The sequence below is a fragment of the Terrapene carolina genome, unplaced genomic scaffold, assembly GCF_002925995.2.
Source record: "Terrapene carolina triunguis isolate 2854851 unplaced genomic scaffold, T_m_triunguis-2.0 Scaffold95, whole genome shotgun sequence".
Lineage (NCBI taxonomy): Eukaryota > Metazoa > Chordata > Testudines > Emydidae > Terrapene > Terrapene triunguis.
The window spans coordinates 34,887,107-34,905,451 of record NW_020664446.1 but is presented as its reverse complement, the minus strand read 5'-3'; the positions used below and the strand labels follow the sequence as shown (position 1 = coordinate 34,905,451).

The 18,345-nt window shown below is 41.1% G+C and overlaps 1 protein-coding gene across 1 annotated transcript in view; it reads left to right on the top strand.

Moving 5' to 3' along the window:
• The window catches only part of PTEN (phosphatase and tensin homolog), a 117,286-nt gene that overhangs the window by 39,874 nt on the left and 59,067 nt on the right, over nucleotides 1-18,345 (top strand). Inside the window, exon 3 of the mRNA XM_029911378.1 lies at nucleotides 3,858-3,942. Coding sequence (XP_029767238.1) covers nucleotides 3,858-3,942 — 85 coding nt within the window. The remainder of the gene's footprint in view (nucleotides 1-3,857; nucleotides 3,943-18,345) is intronic.

Below are 18,345 nucleotides of genomic sequence, written 5' to 3'. Positions count from 1 at the left end.
TAGCCCTCTCTTTTCTGGCTGAACAGTCCCCGTCTTTTTAATCTCTCATATGAAAGCTGTTCCATATCCCAAATGGTTTTTTTACTCTTCTCTGTACCTTTTTCAATTTGAATATCTTTTTTTGAGATGGGGTGACCAGACCTGCTCACAATATTCAAGGTATGGGGGTACCATGGATTTATATAGTGCCATATGATCTTTTGTCTTATCTATTCCTAATGGTTCCTAACATTTTTTAACTTTTTTGACTGCCACTGCAGATCGAGCGGATGTTTTCAGAGGACTATCCACAATGACTCCAAGATCTTTCCTGAATGGTAACGGCTAATTTAGTTCCCATCATTCTGTATGTATAGTTCGAATTGTTTTCTAATATGCATTACTTGGCATTTATCAACCCTGAATTTCATCTGCCATTTTGTTACCTAGTCACCCAGTTTTGTAAGATTCCTTGGTAACTCTTCAGTCAGCTTTGGACTGAACTATTTTGAGTAATTTTGTATCTTCTCCAAATTTTGCCACTTCACTGATAAGCCTTTTTTCCTGATCATTTACCACTGGTCCCAGTACAGATCCATGTGAGGGACACCACTGTTTACTACTGTCCCTTCTGAAAACTGATAATTTATTCTTATCCTTTGTTGCCTATCTTTTAACCAGTTACTGATCCATGAGAGGACTTTCCCTTTTTATCCCATGATAAGATTACTTTGCTTAAGAGCCTTTGATGTGGGACTTTTGTCAAAGGCTTTCTGAAAATCTAAGTACACTATATCCACTGGATCCCCCTTGTCCGCATGTTTGCTTGCCTCACCTCAAAGAATTCTAATAGATTGGTGAGGTATGATTTCCCATTACAAAAACCATGTTCTCTTCCCCTAACAAATTGTGTTCATCTGTGTGTCTAATAATTCTGATTTTTGTGATCGCTTCAACCAGTTTGCCTATTACTGAAGTTAGGCTTACTGACCTACAATTGTCAGGATCACCTCTGGAGCCTTTGTTTGAAAATGATCACATTAGCTATTTTCCAGTCATCTAGTACAGAAGCTGATTTAAATGATAGGTTATATAGCACAGTTAATAGTTCTGCAATTTCATATTTGAGTTCCATCAGACCCTTTGGGTGAATAACATGTGGTCCTGGTGACTTATTACTGTTTAGTTTGTTCCAAAACCACCTCTGACACCTCAACCTGGGACAGTTACTCAGAGTTTTCACCTAGAAAGAATGGCTCAGGTATGGGAATCTCCCTCATATCCTCTGCAGTGAATCTGGCTGCAGAAAATGGATATATTTTTTCTATAATAGCCTTATCTTCCTTGAGTGTCCCTTTAGCGCCTCAATCATCCAGTGGTGACTCCACAGTGTTTGGCAGGCTTCCTCCTTTTGATGTACGTAAAAAATGGTTTGCTGTTAGCTTTTGAGTCTCTTTGCTAGTTTCTCCTCAGTCTTTTTTGGCCTGCTTTATTATACTTTTACAGTTGACTTGCCAACATTTATGCTCTTTTCTATTTTCCTCAGTAGGATTTAACTTGGAGTTTTTAAAGGATGCCTTTTTGCCTCTAAGCATTTCTTTCACTTTGTTGTTTATCTATGGTTGCACCTTTTTGGTCCTCTTACCTTGTTTTTTAATTTGTAGTATACATTTAATTTGAACCTCTCTTATGGTGTTTCCATGCAGCTTTCAGGTATTTTACTTTTGTGACTATACCTTTTAATTTCCGTTTAACTAGCTTCCTCATTTTTGTGTAGTCTCCCTTTTGAAATTAAAAGCTACTGTGGTGGGCTTTTCATGTCTCTTCCCCCACTCCCTCATAAGAATGTTAAATTTAATTAAATTATAGTAGTTGTTATCAAGTGGTTCAGCTATATTCACCTCTTGGACCAGATCCCTGTGCTCCATTTAGGAATAAATCAAGAATTGCCTCTCCTCTTGTGGGTTCCAGGAGTAGCTGCTCCAAGAAGCAGTCCTCTTTTTTGAAAGAGGATGCTTGTTATGTTCTTTCCTCAGATTATATGTATGGCATTGAGATAAATGTGTGAATCAGGAGCAATTCAGACAGAATAGTCTAATGCTGGGGCCAAAAATGGGGAAATAGGGCTTTCCCCATCTATACCATAAAGAAATACCTTCATAATACTTCCGAGATACTATAAATGCTCCTCTGCTGAATGTTGCATATTTAGGACTTCAGACATACTGAAGATAGAATGCCACCTCAACCATTAGCTCTGGGTGATAGATTGCATTATTTGTGTAGGGTTGCCAGTCCCTCCTTACCTGAGACATGTATTTTAGTATCTTTAAGTGTACTCTAGTACTGAGCTGCCTACTTTAGGATCTTGCTGATGGCTTAAGGTAGCTTTTAGTTTGGAATGTTTTTGTAATTTAAAACTGCATAACATTTTTATTTTTAAAATAGACTTTTATAGGTGTGGATGCTATAGGTGTGAAGAAGTATAGCACTTTTTCCTCAAAATTCTTGTTGTCTTGGTTCTGTAATGGATTGTTTTTCTAGTGAATGTTAGTGTTTTGTCCAACTGTAAATGTTTCTGATGGATTAATTTTGTCTGAGTTTGTAACAAGTGTGTTTTTTTTTTTTTTTTTTTTTATGGCAGACATTCAGTGTGCTCTGGGATTATACTCCTGGGGAAATTCTGCGCCACCGCACAGAATTTGTCCCCCACAGATTTCTTTGCTTCCCCATAGAAAAATGACTTTCTGAGGGGGAAGCAAAGGAAAGCCACAAGAGCGGTCATGCGACTCTACCCAGTAGTATATTTCGGAGACCCAGGACAGCTGGCAGAGAGGTAAATCACTGTGGGGGCAGGAGGCGGGACTAGGGAAGATCCAGCTGGAGGTGGCTCCTACCTAGCGCTGGGCTTAGCTGCTAGCCCCAACTGGGCTGGGGAGGACAGGAGTTTCTCTTCCGTTGAATGGTATCCGGGGCCAGGTCAGACCCAGCCCCAGATTTCTCCCCCAGCTGAAGGAAGCTCTGCAAACTCTCCCTCCCGCTTACTGCACCCATTGCTCTTCAACTGCAGGAGGAGGGATCCCTGTACAGGGAGCTGCTCCCCCATCCACCCAACCCCTGTGCATCCAGACCCTCCTGCTGAGCCTCATCCCCCTGCACTCAACACCCCCCCACATCCAATGAGCCCCATTTCCCCCTGCACCTGGACCACCCTGATGAGCCACCCGCATCCAAACCCCACCAAGCCTCAATCAGCTGCATCTGGACCCACTGTGCCCCCGACACCCATACCTCCTGCTGAGCTCTGTTCCTGCCACACCCCCAACCCCCCGCTGATCACCAACCACTTCACCTGGACCTCCCCTACAGAGTCCCATTACCGTTGCACTCAGAACCTCTGGCTGAGCCTGCCTGTCCACTCCTGGTACACATGGCACAGAGGGGCCCGGTCTTTGTGCTGTGTCAGGGTTGGATGCAGCCTCACCACTGAGTCTGTATCCCGGGGGGAGCTGCCCAGTGATCTCCCACTCTGTGCAGCCAGTGGCCTGTGCTCCCCATTGCCATGCTGGAGCCTCCACATTTATTTGACAGAATTTGCTGAATTTTAAAATATTGTGTGCAGAATTTTTATTTGGCACAGAATTTTTAATGTTTTGGTGCAGAATGCCTTCAGGAGTAGGGATTAGTCTGTTATGCAAGACGCCCCCCCCCCCCCCAAATTCTGGAAAGAATCATTGCTTTCATGCATTTATTGCTTGCTTTATTTTTGTTCCTTAATTAACAGCCATGTTTCCTTATTAAAGTAATTTTGAACTGTTGAACTTAATTCATAGTTTACAAATTTATTTTCCAAATGTTTCCTTAACTTGAATATTCAGATATTTATCCAAACATAATTGCTATGGGTTTTCCTGCGGACAGACTTGAAGGAGTATACCGAAACAACATTGATGATGTAGTAAGGTAAGATTTATATTTTTGCTGATACTCTGTGAATTATTTGCTTATCTATTTTTTTGAAATACTCATTCATGTTGTAGTTCAACCTTTAATGCCTGTAATAAGTAGGTTGGATAGAGTACACATGATCTTCTGCTTAGAGGTACTTAGGGGAGGGCAAAGTTTGGTGTAAAAGTGGTCTTTGGTTCTATTTCTGTAAAATGAAGTGTATTTCTAGGGATTGTATTCTAGGCCATTGTATGAATTTGATGTGTACATAGAACAATCAGCTTTTAAGGTGTAACATTGATCTGGGCTAATTGTGTTGGAAAAGTGCTTAAATGACTTAAGAGCATGACCCCTAACTCATATACATCTTTTTGAAAATCTCACTGAGTTTTCCAGAGCAGCTAACCTTAAATTTCTAATGTAAAATACCAAGCAGAAATACTTGCCAGAAACATAAGTGAGTTAAGAGCACAAGTCCCATTTAAAAGTTGATGGAACTCATGTTCATAAGTCACTTCAGGTGCTTTTGAAAATTCCACCCTATCTGTGGCAACTGGAGAATAAGTGAAATTATGATCTCACAAGAGTTAAAACTAAGGAATTGAGAGGGAAGCACAATTAGTTACTTGAAGTATTTTTTTTTGTCCATTTTACTCCAGTGTCTAAAAAACACTTTGTAGAAAAATGTTCATAAGTTTCACCATTTTCCTCTGTCTGAGGGGGGAATACTTAGGCAAAACCAGGGAAGACCTGGTTTGATATTCCTAGTATTTCCAAGGTGTAAATGGCATTAAAGAAAACAACCTAAAACCCCAGTGCCTTGGAGGGGGAACTTTCGGGCTTCCTTTGTCCATCATACATATGCCAAAAGTTACAAACCTAATTTAAAACACATCCTCAGTGATATTTAAACGGGATTTTGCAATATTGGTTCAGAATATTAAGGCACTTCTCTGTTAGATAAAAGGCATTGTACTCAATACTTGCATAGCGCTTTGGCCTTGTCTCCACTGTAACGTGAAACCATTATGCACACAGTTGTCAGCAAGTGGGTTGACTGAGCTCATACTGAGTGTGTTTGAGCTTCAAGTGTAAATGGGGACAAACCATGTTCAACAACATTTAGATAACACTACATAGTTAGAGTAAACGGAAACAATCCTGGTTTAAACCCTGCACAACTAGCTGCCTCTATCTACACTTGAAGCTTGACCATGCTCAGTACCAGGTTAGCGAAACCAAATTATTACAACTGTGTGCATAATGGCTTAATTTTGTATTGCAAGTAAGCCTTTGTGTCCTAGTGCTCCTAATATTACATGGGCAATGCTAACACATCTTAATGCACTTCTTAGAGCAACATTTCTCAAGGTCTAGGGGCTTGGTAAAGGGTGTGTGAAGGACTGTCTAGTGGGATGTGTGTAAATTATGATTGAAAGGCCTTTCACAACTCATACGGTAGTAAGGGAGAAGTGAGAGAGGTGCAGTATTGATTTATTTACAAGTAACAGCGCTTATTGAACCAGTTAGTCGCATATCTGTGTGATTCCAGCCTGGATGGGGGAAACTACAGATGTGGGTCCTGGTCTTCCCAAATCAGTCCTGTCAATTCCCCTTCTCCCCCCCCCCCCCCCCCGCCACCCATTTTGTGCCCTGTTTATTGACAGTCTCAGTAGGTAGATCTGGGAACTCCCAAGGTGGTGCTTGACTGGTCTTTGCCCTATTTTTTTCTTTGTTAAAAATTGTAAATAAAAGTTGTTTTGTAAAGTATAGTCACTCTGCTCCTCAGGAGAGATTTTATTCAGAATTCTCAGGGATCCCAGTAACTCATATGATCAATCCATAATTAAGGCTATTTTTTAATGTCAGGTATTTTTAGTAAAAGTCATGGGCAATAAAAAAAATTCACAACCTGTGACCTGTCCATGACTTGTACTATATACCCCTTACTAAATCTTGGGGGGGGGGGGGAAGATCCTGGGGTTGTCATGGGAGTTGGGGGGTGGTCTGGGGGTGCTGCAGGTGCTCTGGGGGGGAGCAGCTCGGGATCCCCACTGGTGCTGGGGTGAGGATGGTTGGCGGGGGCTGGCAGGCTTCCTCCCTGGTTTCGTGCAGATCGCTGGAAGCGGCACATGTACCCATAGCTGCTAGCTCCTATGGAGGAGGCGTGGCCATGCAGCTCTGTGCGCTGCCTCCGCAGCTCCCATTGGCTGGGAATCACGGCCATTGGGAGCTGTGGGGGCATTGCCTGTGGGCGAAGGCAGCGCGTGGACCTGTCTGGCTGCACTTTTGCCTAGGAGCTGAGGGAGGACCTGTCATGGCTTCCAGGGAGCCCTCCAAGGTAAGCGCTGCCCAAAGTCCTCACTGTCTCCCGTGTCCCAACCCCCAGTCCGGAGGGGCACCCCCCCCCCAACTCCTGCTGCTGCTGGGGGAGGTGGCTGCAGTGGCCCAAGACTGCCCCAGCAGTGATCGGTTCGGCTGACGCAGGGGCTGCTTGAGCTGCTCAGGCCAGCTTCACTGGCCGCTGCACAAGTCACAGAATCCGTGACAATCTCGCAGCTTATCCATAATATACATAAACAATTATGGGATAACTGATGTCATTAAATGGGTAATATATTGCATTGTCATCAATTGAATGGTGTAAATTTCAGGCATAGTCACTTATATTTAATAAACATTTATCATGCTAGGAAATAAAACTCTATGCTTGTGCTGTCTTGCATTTAAGGATCTTGCAGTATTTTTACACACATTCATGAATTTAGACTCCACAGGTGAAAGCTTGAGGCCATTGATGTCAATGGCAAAACTCCCATTCACTTCAATAGGACCAAGATTTCATCCTATGCTCTTGTAACGTAGGCCCCTATTTTTACAGATGAGGAAATCTGAGGCATTGAGATGTTACCTTGTCAAGGTCATACCACAGGTCTGTTGCAGAGCTGGGAATAGAAAGCAGATCTTCTGATGCCCAGTCTGAGGCCTTAACAAGACCATCCTTCCTATTTTAGAACTCCTTTTTAATAACCATTTTATTTCTGGACTGCTGAACATTTTCTCTTATTCAGAAATATTCTGTTTTTTGATTTAACATTGCAAATACTTCCTGTTCTGATTGAGCATTGAGTCTGGATAGTTGGGTTCTACTCCTATTACAGTTAGCCATCAGAGGCATCCCTCTTAAAGACCAAGCTACCAAAACTTGTCCCAAGATTCTGGTCTGATTTGCTTGAATCTGTTACTGGAAGGACTTTTTTAGGCTCTGTCTCAAATCCTCTGATCAGGGACTCCAGTCCACATTCCTGTTTCATGGCACAGATTCCAGAAGATGCTCTTTGAAACCAGTCCCCACTGAAATCTGGAACTGCCATTGGTAAGGAGTTGGCTTGCTTCTTCAGTACCAGCACAGCTGTGGTATTCAATCTTCAAGGTAGGTCACCCAGTGACTTTCCTTGGTATAGAGTAATAACTACCTTGAGAACTTCAAACCAACAAGAGAGGTAATGGAGTCTCCATTTAAGTCTTCAAAGCAAGACTAGATGTTTTTCTGGGAGACATGTTTTAGTTAAACACAAGTAATTGGGCTCAGTGCAGAGATAACTGGATGGCATTCTGGATGGCTATACAGGAGGACAGACTAGATGATCGAATAGTCCTATCTAGCCTTAATCTGAATCTGGGGAGTTAAAAGTTCCAAAAAGTCTGTGCTGAGATCATGGGTCTGATCAGTCAAAATCCCTGGCAGCTGTACCCCAGCTTGGAGTAGTACCATCTGCAATAGCATTAGTACTGTTCTTCACCAGGAAGCATAGTCAGCAGGGAGATGGCTTCCTCTAAGACAGAGTGCTTTTCACTGTTGCTGAGCAGAGAAACAGCCTTTGTCTTCCCTCATTCCCTCTCTCCTCAACCGTGTGCAGCAGTTATTTGGTTCTAGGGAATGTCAAACTGCTACTAGGAGTGAAGGTTAGAGGTTCATACTGGGCTCCATTGGTTCCAGGATTCCCATATTTATCCTGTATCAGCAGCTTTCTTGTTGCCTTCCGTTTCCTGGGCTCCCTTAGGGGTATCTTGACTACAGACTTCAGGACTCCTCAGGTGAGTACAACAATGAGGCTCTTCCTTTTGAGGGACCGGAATTGAGCTCCAACATGGATGACTTTCTCTTTCTATGCCCTAAAGGACTCGAGCAGCTTGAGATCTTTGACCATTACCAAGAAGTTTTAAAAGGGTTGTGACTTCTGGTGGAGCAAGAAAATAGCCCTGGGTAGCTCCCACTCACCCCTTCTCTAATTTTCAGCAAAATTTACAGCAGAGCCCTCCACTTACAGTGGCCCTATACCACTGAGGGAGTTGAGAGTAGAGACAGGTAAGAATAGATTGGTAGGAATAGGAGCAGAGAAGATCCGAGCAGGCTGAAGGTCTTTGTTCCCCACCACCACTGGAGCTACACTATCAGCACTGCTGGAGGTGAGCGAGAGGCCCATTTGCCTCCTTGCTGAGATATACACAGTGAAAGGCTTTACCACACCCGTAGCCTTTCTGGTAGCAGGAGACAGTCTGTCTTTATTTTCTGGGAAGCTGAAAAGAGAAGTGAATGGGTTGGCCTGTCAACCCTACTTTCTAGGAGGTCGGTAAGGAGCAGCAGAATTGCAGCCTGAGGACGATCTCTTGAACTCACTGGTACTGCAGCAGCAGGATGCACACTGTTTTCCAGTCTGAAAGTTGAGAAGTGGCATGACTGGCAGGTCCATCCCCTTTGGAGAATCACAAAGAACAGCAGCGGTGCCAGAAAACAAAGTGTGAAGTAGGTGAACTTACAGTTAATATCTAGCTAGAAATCTGGGCAACAGTTGGCAACTCTGAAAAGTTCAGAGGAGGGTAAAACAAAAGAGGAAAATATACAAGTTAAAGAGCTGGAGTGAGAAGAAGACTTAGCAGTCCTGCAGATGGCTCAAGAGTGCCACAGATTACTGCCAGTTTAACTCTGGTGCTGGAAATCCGCTTGAGCAAGCTTGAAGAAAAATTAAATGACAGTTGGACAGTGAATAGTCAGATGAACTAGTAGTATCCATTACAGAGATGGACTCTAGAATTACTGCATTGAGGATGACCTGGAGGGTCAAGAGGAGAGATGTATGACCCTACTGTCTCCTATCAAAACATTGACTGAAAAGGTGGAATATGTGGAAAATGGGGGACCTAGGAAAAAAACCAGGATTCTAGGGCTGCCGGAAGGGACCAAAGGCAAATAACATATAAATACTTTGAAACTTGGGGTCTGAAAGTCTTGAATCGGTTGGTCAGATCAGATAAAGTTAAGATTGAAAGACCTCAATCCCGTGTGCTATCACTGCACAACAGAAATTTGACTAGACCACATCCTGTCATAGTATGGCTACACAACTTTAGAGACCAGGTTTTGGTTCTCAACACAGCTGGGAAATTAAAAGAAATAAAAGTGGAGGGCGACTGTGTCAACTCCTATCAAGACCCTTTTATCGGTGCACAGAGGAAAAGGGTTGAGTTTACACAAGTCTGCACACAGCTCCATAGGAAAAAGCTTCAATCTGCATTCTCTTCTCTCCCCCTCCCCCTCCCCCCCGGGCAAGCCTGAAAATATATGGGGTGGGTCAATCTCACACTCTTTATATACCAGAAGCATAAAAGTTCCTGAACTCAGTCCTGGAACCAAATGCAGGAGACCAAGAACTGGGAACTAATTGGATTAAAGTTAAATAGAGCTTAATCAAGGGCCCTATAAGTATCAGGAAAGTGGAATTGGGACAACTTTTGAATAATAAAACAAAATGGTTATGCGTGTTCAGGAAAATACTGCTTCCGTGGCAGAAATCTTTAGAATGATTTTATATTGTGTATTAGGAATATTAAGTAATTTTCAATAAATCATGGCACAGACATTAAAGTTAGGAAAATTTGTAAGTATTAAGGATATTAGAAAATATCAAGTATAAGGAGGAAATTAAAATAGAATGTTTCTTTGAAATACATGGTTTAAGGTTGTTATAGTTGGTAATGATATTGAATGGGCATACTAGGATAAATCTAATTTTGATACCAAAAGTTCTTTTCCATTGAATTCTTAATGTTAGAGTTTGATTAATACATATCTTGGACCAGGCACCTGTCTTCATAAAAATAGTCTAATTCATGAATAAGGGAAAAGAAGAAATTTAGTAATATATTGTTAAAAGACAAAAACTTTGTGAATAAAATGGAAAAAACATTGATAGTTCTTGTGGATATATCCTGTGTATAATTAGGTGGGAGGCCTTTAAAGCTATAATTATCCCAGAAAGTAGTTGTAGGGAAAAAGACCAGCAAAAATAAGTGGACATAGAGGAACAAATTTACAGTTTGCAGAAGCATTATTTTTTGACTGATGATACAAAGTTAAAACCAAGAGATTAAAAACACCAAGAGTGTTAGAAGCACTGGTAATAGAAAAAAACCCAAACAGCTCTCTTATTTGCCAGACAAAGGCTTTATGAATGGAGGTACAAATCTATCAGACTTATTTCCAGCCTAAGACCCAGAACAGCTATGCAGTACCTTAAGGACAAAATGGAATACACCAAAAAAAAAAAAAAAAAGCGGGGAGAGATAAAAAATACATAAAGGAAAAAATAGAAAAAAAAAAAAAAAAAAAAAGAGGGCGGGGGGATTTACAAATTACTAGTGGAATATTTGAGAGAGATACTAGCAAATATGTATATATGGAAGAACTGAGAACTAGTATATTGCAGTATCTTAACATGCCCAGACTGACATACAATGAAAGAGTAGTACTAATTAGCTCAGTAACACAAGAAGAAATAGAAATGGTGTAGTCCTCACTAAAATCGGGGGAAAGTCCTGTTCCAGATGGATATGCTTCTGAAGTCTCTTAAAATTTTTAAAAAAATAGGTAATGCCCTTGTTAACAAATGTATTTCAATCTTCTTGGGCAACTGACAGGTTTCAGAGTGGTAGCCGTGTTAGTCTGTATCGGCAAAAAGAATGAGTACTTGTGGCACCTTAAGAGACTAACAAATTTATTTGGGCATAAGCTTTCATGGGCTAAAACCCACTTCATCGGATGCATGCAGTGGAAAATACAGTAGGAAGATATATATACACAGAGAACATGAAAAAAGGGTGTTGCCATACCAACTCGAACGAGACTAATCAATTAAGGTGGGCTTTGTTGCAAGGATAGGTTCCTGGGTTAGTGTTTTTGTTGTGTGGTTGCTGGTGGGTATTTTCTTCAGGTTGGGGGGCTGTCTGTAAGCGAGGACTGGCCTGTCTCCCAAGGTCTGTGAGAGTGAGGGATCGTCCTTCAGGATAGGTTGTAGATCCTTGATGATGCGCTGGAGAGGTTTTAGTTGGGGGCTGAAGGTGACGGCTAGTGGCGTTCTGTTACTTTATTTGTTGGGCCTGTCCTGGAGTAAGGCCTTGTCTACACTATGGGGTTAGGTTGAATTTAGCCACGTTAGGTCAATTTAAAAATGACTGCGTCCACACAACCAACCCTGTTCCGTCGACCTAAGTCTTTTAAAATCGACTTCTGTACTCCTCCCCGATTAGGTGATTGATGCGAAAATCAACTTTGCTGGGTCGAATTAGGGTTAGTGCGGACCCAAATCGACGGTATTGGCCTCTGGGAGCTATCCCAGAGTGCTCTATTGTGACTGCTCTGGACAGCACTTTGAATTCTGATGCCCTAGCCAGGTACACAGGAAAAGCCCCGGGAACTTTTGAATTTCATTTCCTGTTTGGTCAGCGTGGTGAACTCAGCAGCACAGGTGACCATGCAGTCCCCCCCAGAATCGTAGAGCGTAGAATGTTTCTACACTCCCCCAATCATCTCTGTCCCTGAGATTATATTAGAAGGCGAAAAAAAACGCACTCGCGATGACATGTTTTCCGAGCACATGCAGTCTTCCCGCACTGATAGGGCACAGCTTAATGCATGCATGGAGGCATTCAGTGGCAGAGGCCAGGAAAGAATTAAGTGAGCACAAAGAGCGGAGGCAGGACGCGATGCTGAGGCTAATGTGGGAGCAAACGGACATGATGAAGCATCTGTTGGAGCTGCAGGAAAGCCAACAAGAGCACAGATCCCCGCTGCGGAGACTGCGGGAACTGTGGGATAGCTCCGTAAGTGAGGATGCACTCCACCGACTTAATGTGCTTAGTGTGGACATACGCAATCGACTATATAAAATCGATTTCTAAAAATCCATGTCTAGAAAATCGACCTAATTTTGTAGCGTAGACATGCCCTAAGTGACTTCTAGGTATTCTTCTGGCTCTGTCAATCTGTTTCTTCACTTCAGCAGGTGGGTATTGTAGTTTTAAGAATGCTTGATAGAGCCCTTGGAGGTGTTTGTCTCAGTCTGAGGGATTGGAGCAAATGCGGTTGTATCTTAGAAATTGGCTGTAGACAATGGATTGTGTGATGTGGTCTGGATGAAAGCTGGAGGCATGTAGGTAAGTATAGCGGTCAGTAGATTTCCAGTATAGGGTGGTGGTTATGTGACAATGGTTTATTAGCCCTTTAGTGTCCAGGAAATGGATCTCTTGTGTGGACTAGTTCAGGCTGAGGTTGATGGTGGGATGGAAATTGTTGAAATTATGGTGGAATTCCTCAAGGGCTTCTTTCCATGGGTCCAGATGATGATGATGTTATCAATGTAGTGCAAGTAGAGTAGGGGGGCTAGGGGGCGAGAGCTGAGGAAGCATTGTTCTAAGTCAGCCATAAAAATGTTGGCATAATGTGGGGCCATGCGGGTACCCATAGCAGTGCTGCTGACTTGAAGGTATACATTGTCCCCAAATGTGAAATAGTTGTGGGTGAGGACAAAGTCACAAAGTTCAGCCACCAGGTTTGCCGTGACATTATCGGGGATATTCCTGACGGCTTGTAGTCCATCTTTGTGTGGAATGTTGGTGTAGAGGGCTTCTACATCCATAGTGGCCAGGATGGTGAAAACGCCATCTCCGTTGCCAACTCTGCCCACATCTATTCAAGGGACACCATCATAGGACCTAATAACATCAGCCACACCATCAGAGGCTCGTTCACCTGCACATCTACCAATGTGATATATGCCATCATGTGCCAGCAATGCCCCTCTACCATGTACATTGGCCAAACTGGACAGTCTCTACGCAAAAGAATAAATGGACACAAATCAGACATCAAGAATTATAACATTCAAAAATCAGTCAGAGAACACTTCAACCTCCCTGGTCACTCAATTACAGACCTAAAAGTTGCAATTCTCCCACAAAAAAAACTTAAAACCCAGACTCCAACGAGAAACTGCAGACTGGAATTAATTTGCAAACTGGACACCATTAAATTAGGCTTGAATAAAGACTGGGAGTGGATGGGTCATTACACAAAGTAAAAACTATTTCCCCATGCTAATTTTTCCCCTACTGTTACTCACACCTTCTTGTCAACTGTTTGAAATGGGCCATCCTGATTATCACTACAAAAGTTTTTTTTCTCCTGCTGATAATAGCCCACCTTAATTGATTAGTCTCGTTAGAGTTGGTATGGCAACACCCATTTTTTTCATGTTCTCTGTGTGTGTGTGTGTGTGTGTGTGTGTGTGTGTGTGTGTGTATATATATATATATATAATCTTCCTACTGTATTTTCCAGTACATGCATCTGATGAAGTGGGTTTTAGCCCATGAAAGCTTATGCCCAAATAAATTTGTTAGTCTCTAAGGTGCCACAAGTACTCCTCATTCTTTTTTCTTTGGGCAACTGAGTGCTTACCAAATACCTTTGATCAAGCAGAGAGATATTTTTGATACCTAAACCAAATAAAAACATAAATCCAGCATTTCATAGGCCCAGCTCATTAATAAATATAGAGTCATCCAGATTAGAGATGACAATGCCTAAATTAATGGAACAAAGCCCAACTGGATTTATAAAAGGAAGAAGCCCCTGAAATAATAAGAAATCTCCTACGTGTGCTGCAGCATTCCTCAAGCACTAATAATGAGGCCTGCGTTCTTACGATTAATGTAGAAAAGGCTTTTGACTCGGTAGAATGCCCTTTTTTATTTAGAATGTTGGAGATGTATAGGTTTTGGGAATGCTTTCAAAGTGGATTTAAAATCTACAGAAATCCTATGAGATGTACTTGGTGAAATGTCATAAAGACCGAGCCTATACCTTCAGACAAAGAAACAAGACACTGGTATCACTTATTTGATTTGATCATTGAACATTTAGCACAAAAGAACTTAAGATCCTGAATTCAGGGAACTAAGTATATTGGGAATAGAAAGTTTCATTATACACTAATCTTATTCTTTTGATAAAAGATATCAATAAAAGCTGGCCTGTATTGCAGGAAATAATTGAAACGTATGGTACAGGAATATACATTTAGTTGGTCTAAATTAGAGATACTATGCCTCAGCTCCAAAAGATGCTTAATAAACGCCCTCTGAAAGTAGTTGATAATAAATTTAGATATTTAGGCATTAATCTAACACCTGAAGTGGGGGAGCTGTTTAAATTAAATATTGAGCCATTAATGAAAATTATTTACAGTGATGTGGGAAGGTTAACATACCTATGTTTGACTTTGATAGGTAGAATTCATGTACTTAAAATTAATGTTTTCCCCAGGGTCTTTTTCTATGGTTCTCTTTACACCCCCTGAAAATGTCTTCAAGACATTTAATGTTAAGATTCCTGTGGTCAGTTGGGAACACAAGAATCAAAATGGAATGGCTGGAATCTCCAGTTGAAATGGGAGGTTAGGTGCTACCAAACTTCAGAGATACTGTAGGTAGCAAAAATTAGACCAGTATTGGAATGGATCTATAACAGCGCAACTTCCTCATGCATACAGATAGAACAGAAACTGCCAAACTCAATATAATTGTATAATTATGTACCAGACTTGTATCCCAAAATTCTAGCATCCATGAAACATCACCTATTACTAAAAAGTTTAGTGTTTTCAAACCCAGGTTGAATAAGTAAGTTTTTAGATGTTGGGCCAAATTTGCCCCAACAAATGGAAGATTTTATTTAGGGATGGGCAACCCTTAAACAGATATCTGATATATTAAAAAAAAAAGAATGCACAATTTAAGTTTGTACAGATGGTTTACTTTATCAAAAATCACTTTCAGAGAAGAAAGGAACCAACAAGGCAATTAGTATTAGAAAATGTTATATAAGGTCTCAGAGTTTCAGCCCTCAAGAGTGTCTAGAATGTATAATCTCATGACTGTTTTTAAAGAAGAAATTACATGAAATAATGTAATGGTAAATATTGGCTCTAAGACTAACCAAATAGTACAAATTCACTACTATTCAGTTTATAGCAGGAATAGGCACTTGGCGGACCACAGGACAAATCCAGACTGCCAGACGCTTTTGAATGGACCTCAAAATCTTTTTATTTACTTACTATAATTTTTATTTTTCTCTAGTCTGGACCTTGACTATACCTTGACAAAGAAATTTGGACCTTGACAAAAAATAGACTACCCCTGGTTTACAGAATGTAGGTTTCTCCATCTCAATATCATTTATTTTATTATATAGCCCCAGATGTCTGTCTGAAATGTAAAACAGTCAGCCCTCTTTCATATATATGATATGGTACTGCTGGATGGTAAAACACTTTTGGAAAACCATCATGAAATAAAAAAAACAAAAAAATCAGTGATAGAACTTGAATTGGACTTACAAGATGTGTTGGGAGTTAGCCTGTTAAAAAGATTCAAACCAGGAATAAGGAAGCTATTCTTGCCATTAGCTTTTTTTTTTGCTTATAAAACATAGCATCTTAAACTTGTGGACCCAGGATTCCTACTGTAGATAACTGGAATAAAATATTAATAAACTATCTTATACTGAAATTATTTTTCGTGAGTATAGTGCCAGATGGATTTCACCAAGGAAATAGTACACCTTTCACAGGAAATCACTGAGATGCTTTGTAAGAAACAGTAATTCTATACTTAGGCAAGAAGACTATTCAGAGGATGATAATTGAATTACTCCCTCCCACACACCTTAACTTTCCTTTCTTTCTGTTCTTCTGAGACTTTTCCCCTCGACTCCAGAAAACAATGTTTTCTAAAAAAAGAAAAACAAAGTTAATATGAATGAAGCAACAGAGAGTCCTGTGGCACCTTTAAGACTAACAGATGTATTGGAGCATAAGCTTTCGGATGCATCCGACGAAATGGGCATTCACCCACGAAAGCTTATGCTCCAATACATCTGTTAGTCTTAAAGGTGCCACAGGACTCTCTGTCTGGATCTGTAAAAAGCAACGAACACGGCTACCCCTCTGATACTTAATATGAATGGTTTATGTATTACTAACCACCCTCCCAGTGTGTTCTTTTTTAAAAAGAAAATTTTAACGATATAACCTATGGTAAATATACAATATGTTTAATATTAACTCTATATTAAGATTCATAGATTCATAGATTCTAGGACTGGAAGGGACCTCGAGAGGTCATCGAGTCCAGTCCCCTGCCCGTATGGCAGGACCAGATATGTACCTATACATGTCAAGACAGTGTCATTTACAACAAGACATTACAATGACCCAAAATATCAATACATAAAATCTCTCCTCAATTAAAAAAACATCTTTAAAAAGAACAAAATGTCCTGGTATTGGGTTGTTCCTAGGTATCAACCCACTCAGAAAGTTTACCATTGGCATAGAAGCCCTCCCAGAAGGAGTCGAAGCACAGCCACATATTGTGCTTAGAAGCATGGTTGATTATGCTGTTCGGTAACTTCGGATCTAGCAACTATTTGGGGATCTATACCCCTTTTGGCAACCATCTTTTGTCCTTCCTTGTGGTATGAAGTGAAATTACTTTGACCAAACTGGTCCTGGAAAGAGTGGATCAAGGATGCACCCTCTAATTCTGCTCTTGCATTCCTATCGTTTTTTTTCCACCTCACAAGACAGTGCTAAGTGAATAAATTGCATCCTTCCTCTAGATGGCATAATAGAGATGGTCCCTAATATGTTAATGGAAGAGGAGTTCATTGTCATTACTTCCTATTACCAAGACAGGGTAGGGGTTTCATCCCATTGTGGACTTCAGATGACTCAACAAATTTGTCATGCCTCAAAAATTCTGCTTGGTGATCAACCCCTTCATAATTCAGTGCCTTCTACAGCAGTGTTTTTCAACCTTTCAACACTACTGTACCCCTTTCAGGAGTCTGATTTGTCTTGTGTAACCCCAAGCTACACCGCACTTTAAACTGCTTACAACATCAGACATAAAAATACAGAAAAGTTTCAACACACTATTACTGAAAAATTGTGTACTTTCTCATTTTTACCATATAAAAGAAATCGATTGGAATATAAATATTGTACGTACATTTCAGTGTATAGTATATAGAGCAGTATAAATAAGTTGTATGAAATTTTAGTTTGTACTGATTTCGCTAATGCTTTTTATGTATCCTGTTGTAGAACTTGGCAAATATTTGGATGAGTTAATGTACCCCCGGAAGACCTCGGCGTACCCTCAGGGGTACAGTGTTCTCCTGGTTGAGAACCACTGATCTCCAGGATTGGTTTCTGGCTCCCAACCAGGACACATTTAAATTTAGTAATCCAGGAAGCTCATGGAAAGTATCCTCAATTCACTGTTGTTGATCAACTGTATCAGCTGCCTATAGTCTTCAGTGTCTAGCAGTGGTGGTAAATATTTTGAGACTGGGCTCTTGTACTCACCTTCGCTAATATGGGATAAGTCACTTCAGGGCTTGGAGAACCCTGAGGAGTGTCTGCTGATTATTTTACTCTTTCAGACCAAGAATTAGTCTTAAAAAATGTCCATCTTGCTGCCGGCTGAGACACTAGAGTTGATGGGGCAGTCCTGCAATATAGATCAGTGAAAGCTTATTTTCTGCAGAACCAATGCTAAACTGTGGTTAGATGAGATGGGCTTGTGAGCTTATGTAAGTTCACTTACATCCTTAGTAAGGATGGTTAAGGACTGTATACTGACCTTGTTGGGATGACATCAACTATCATCTGTGTAACAATGGCATCACTTTACTATGCTGATGGACAAAACTTTGCCAAGGCTGCAAAGGCGTCCCATTCTAGACATTGCTGCCTACGTTACTACTCATGGATGCTTCCACTTGGCAATGGGGAGATCACCTGGACCAGATATTAACTTAGGTGCTCTGGACTCGAGGAGAGTCCAGCCTTACTGCTTTGCAGGAGCAAAGAGCAATTTGCTTGACTTTTGGGGCATGCCTACCTCAACGTAGGCATTTCTCTCTCAAAATGCTCACAAATACTACCCTCTATCTTGTATGTCATCTCTCATTATGGTTGGTTGAGCTCTTCTTGAGTCATAGATTCTAAG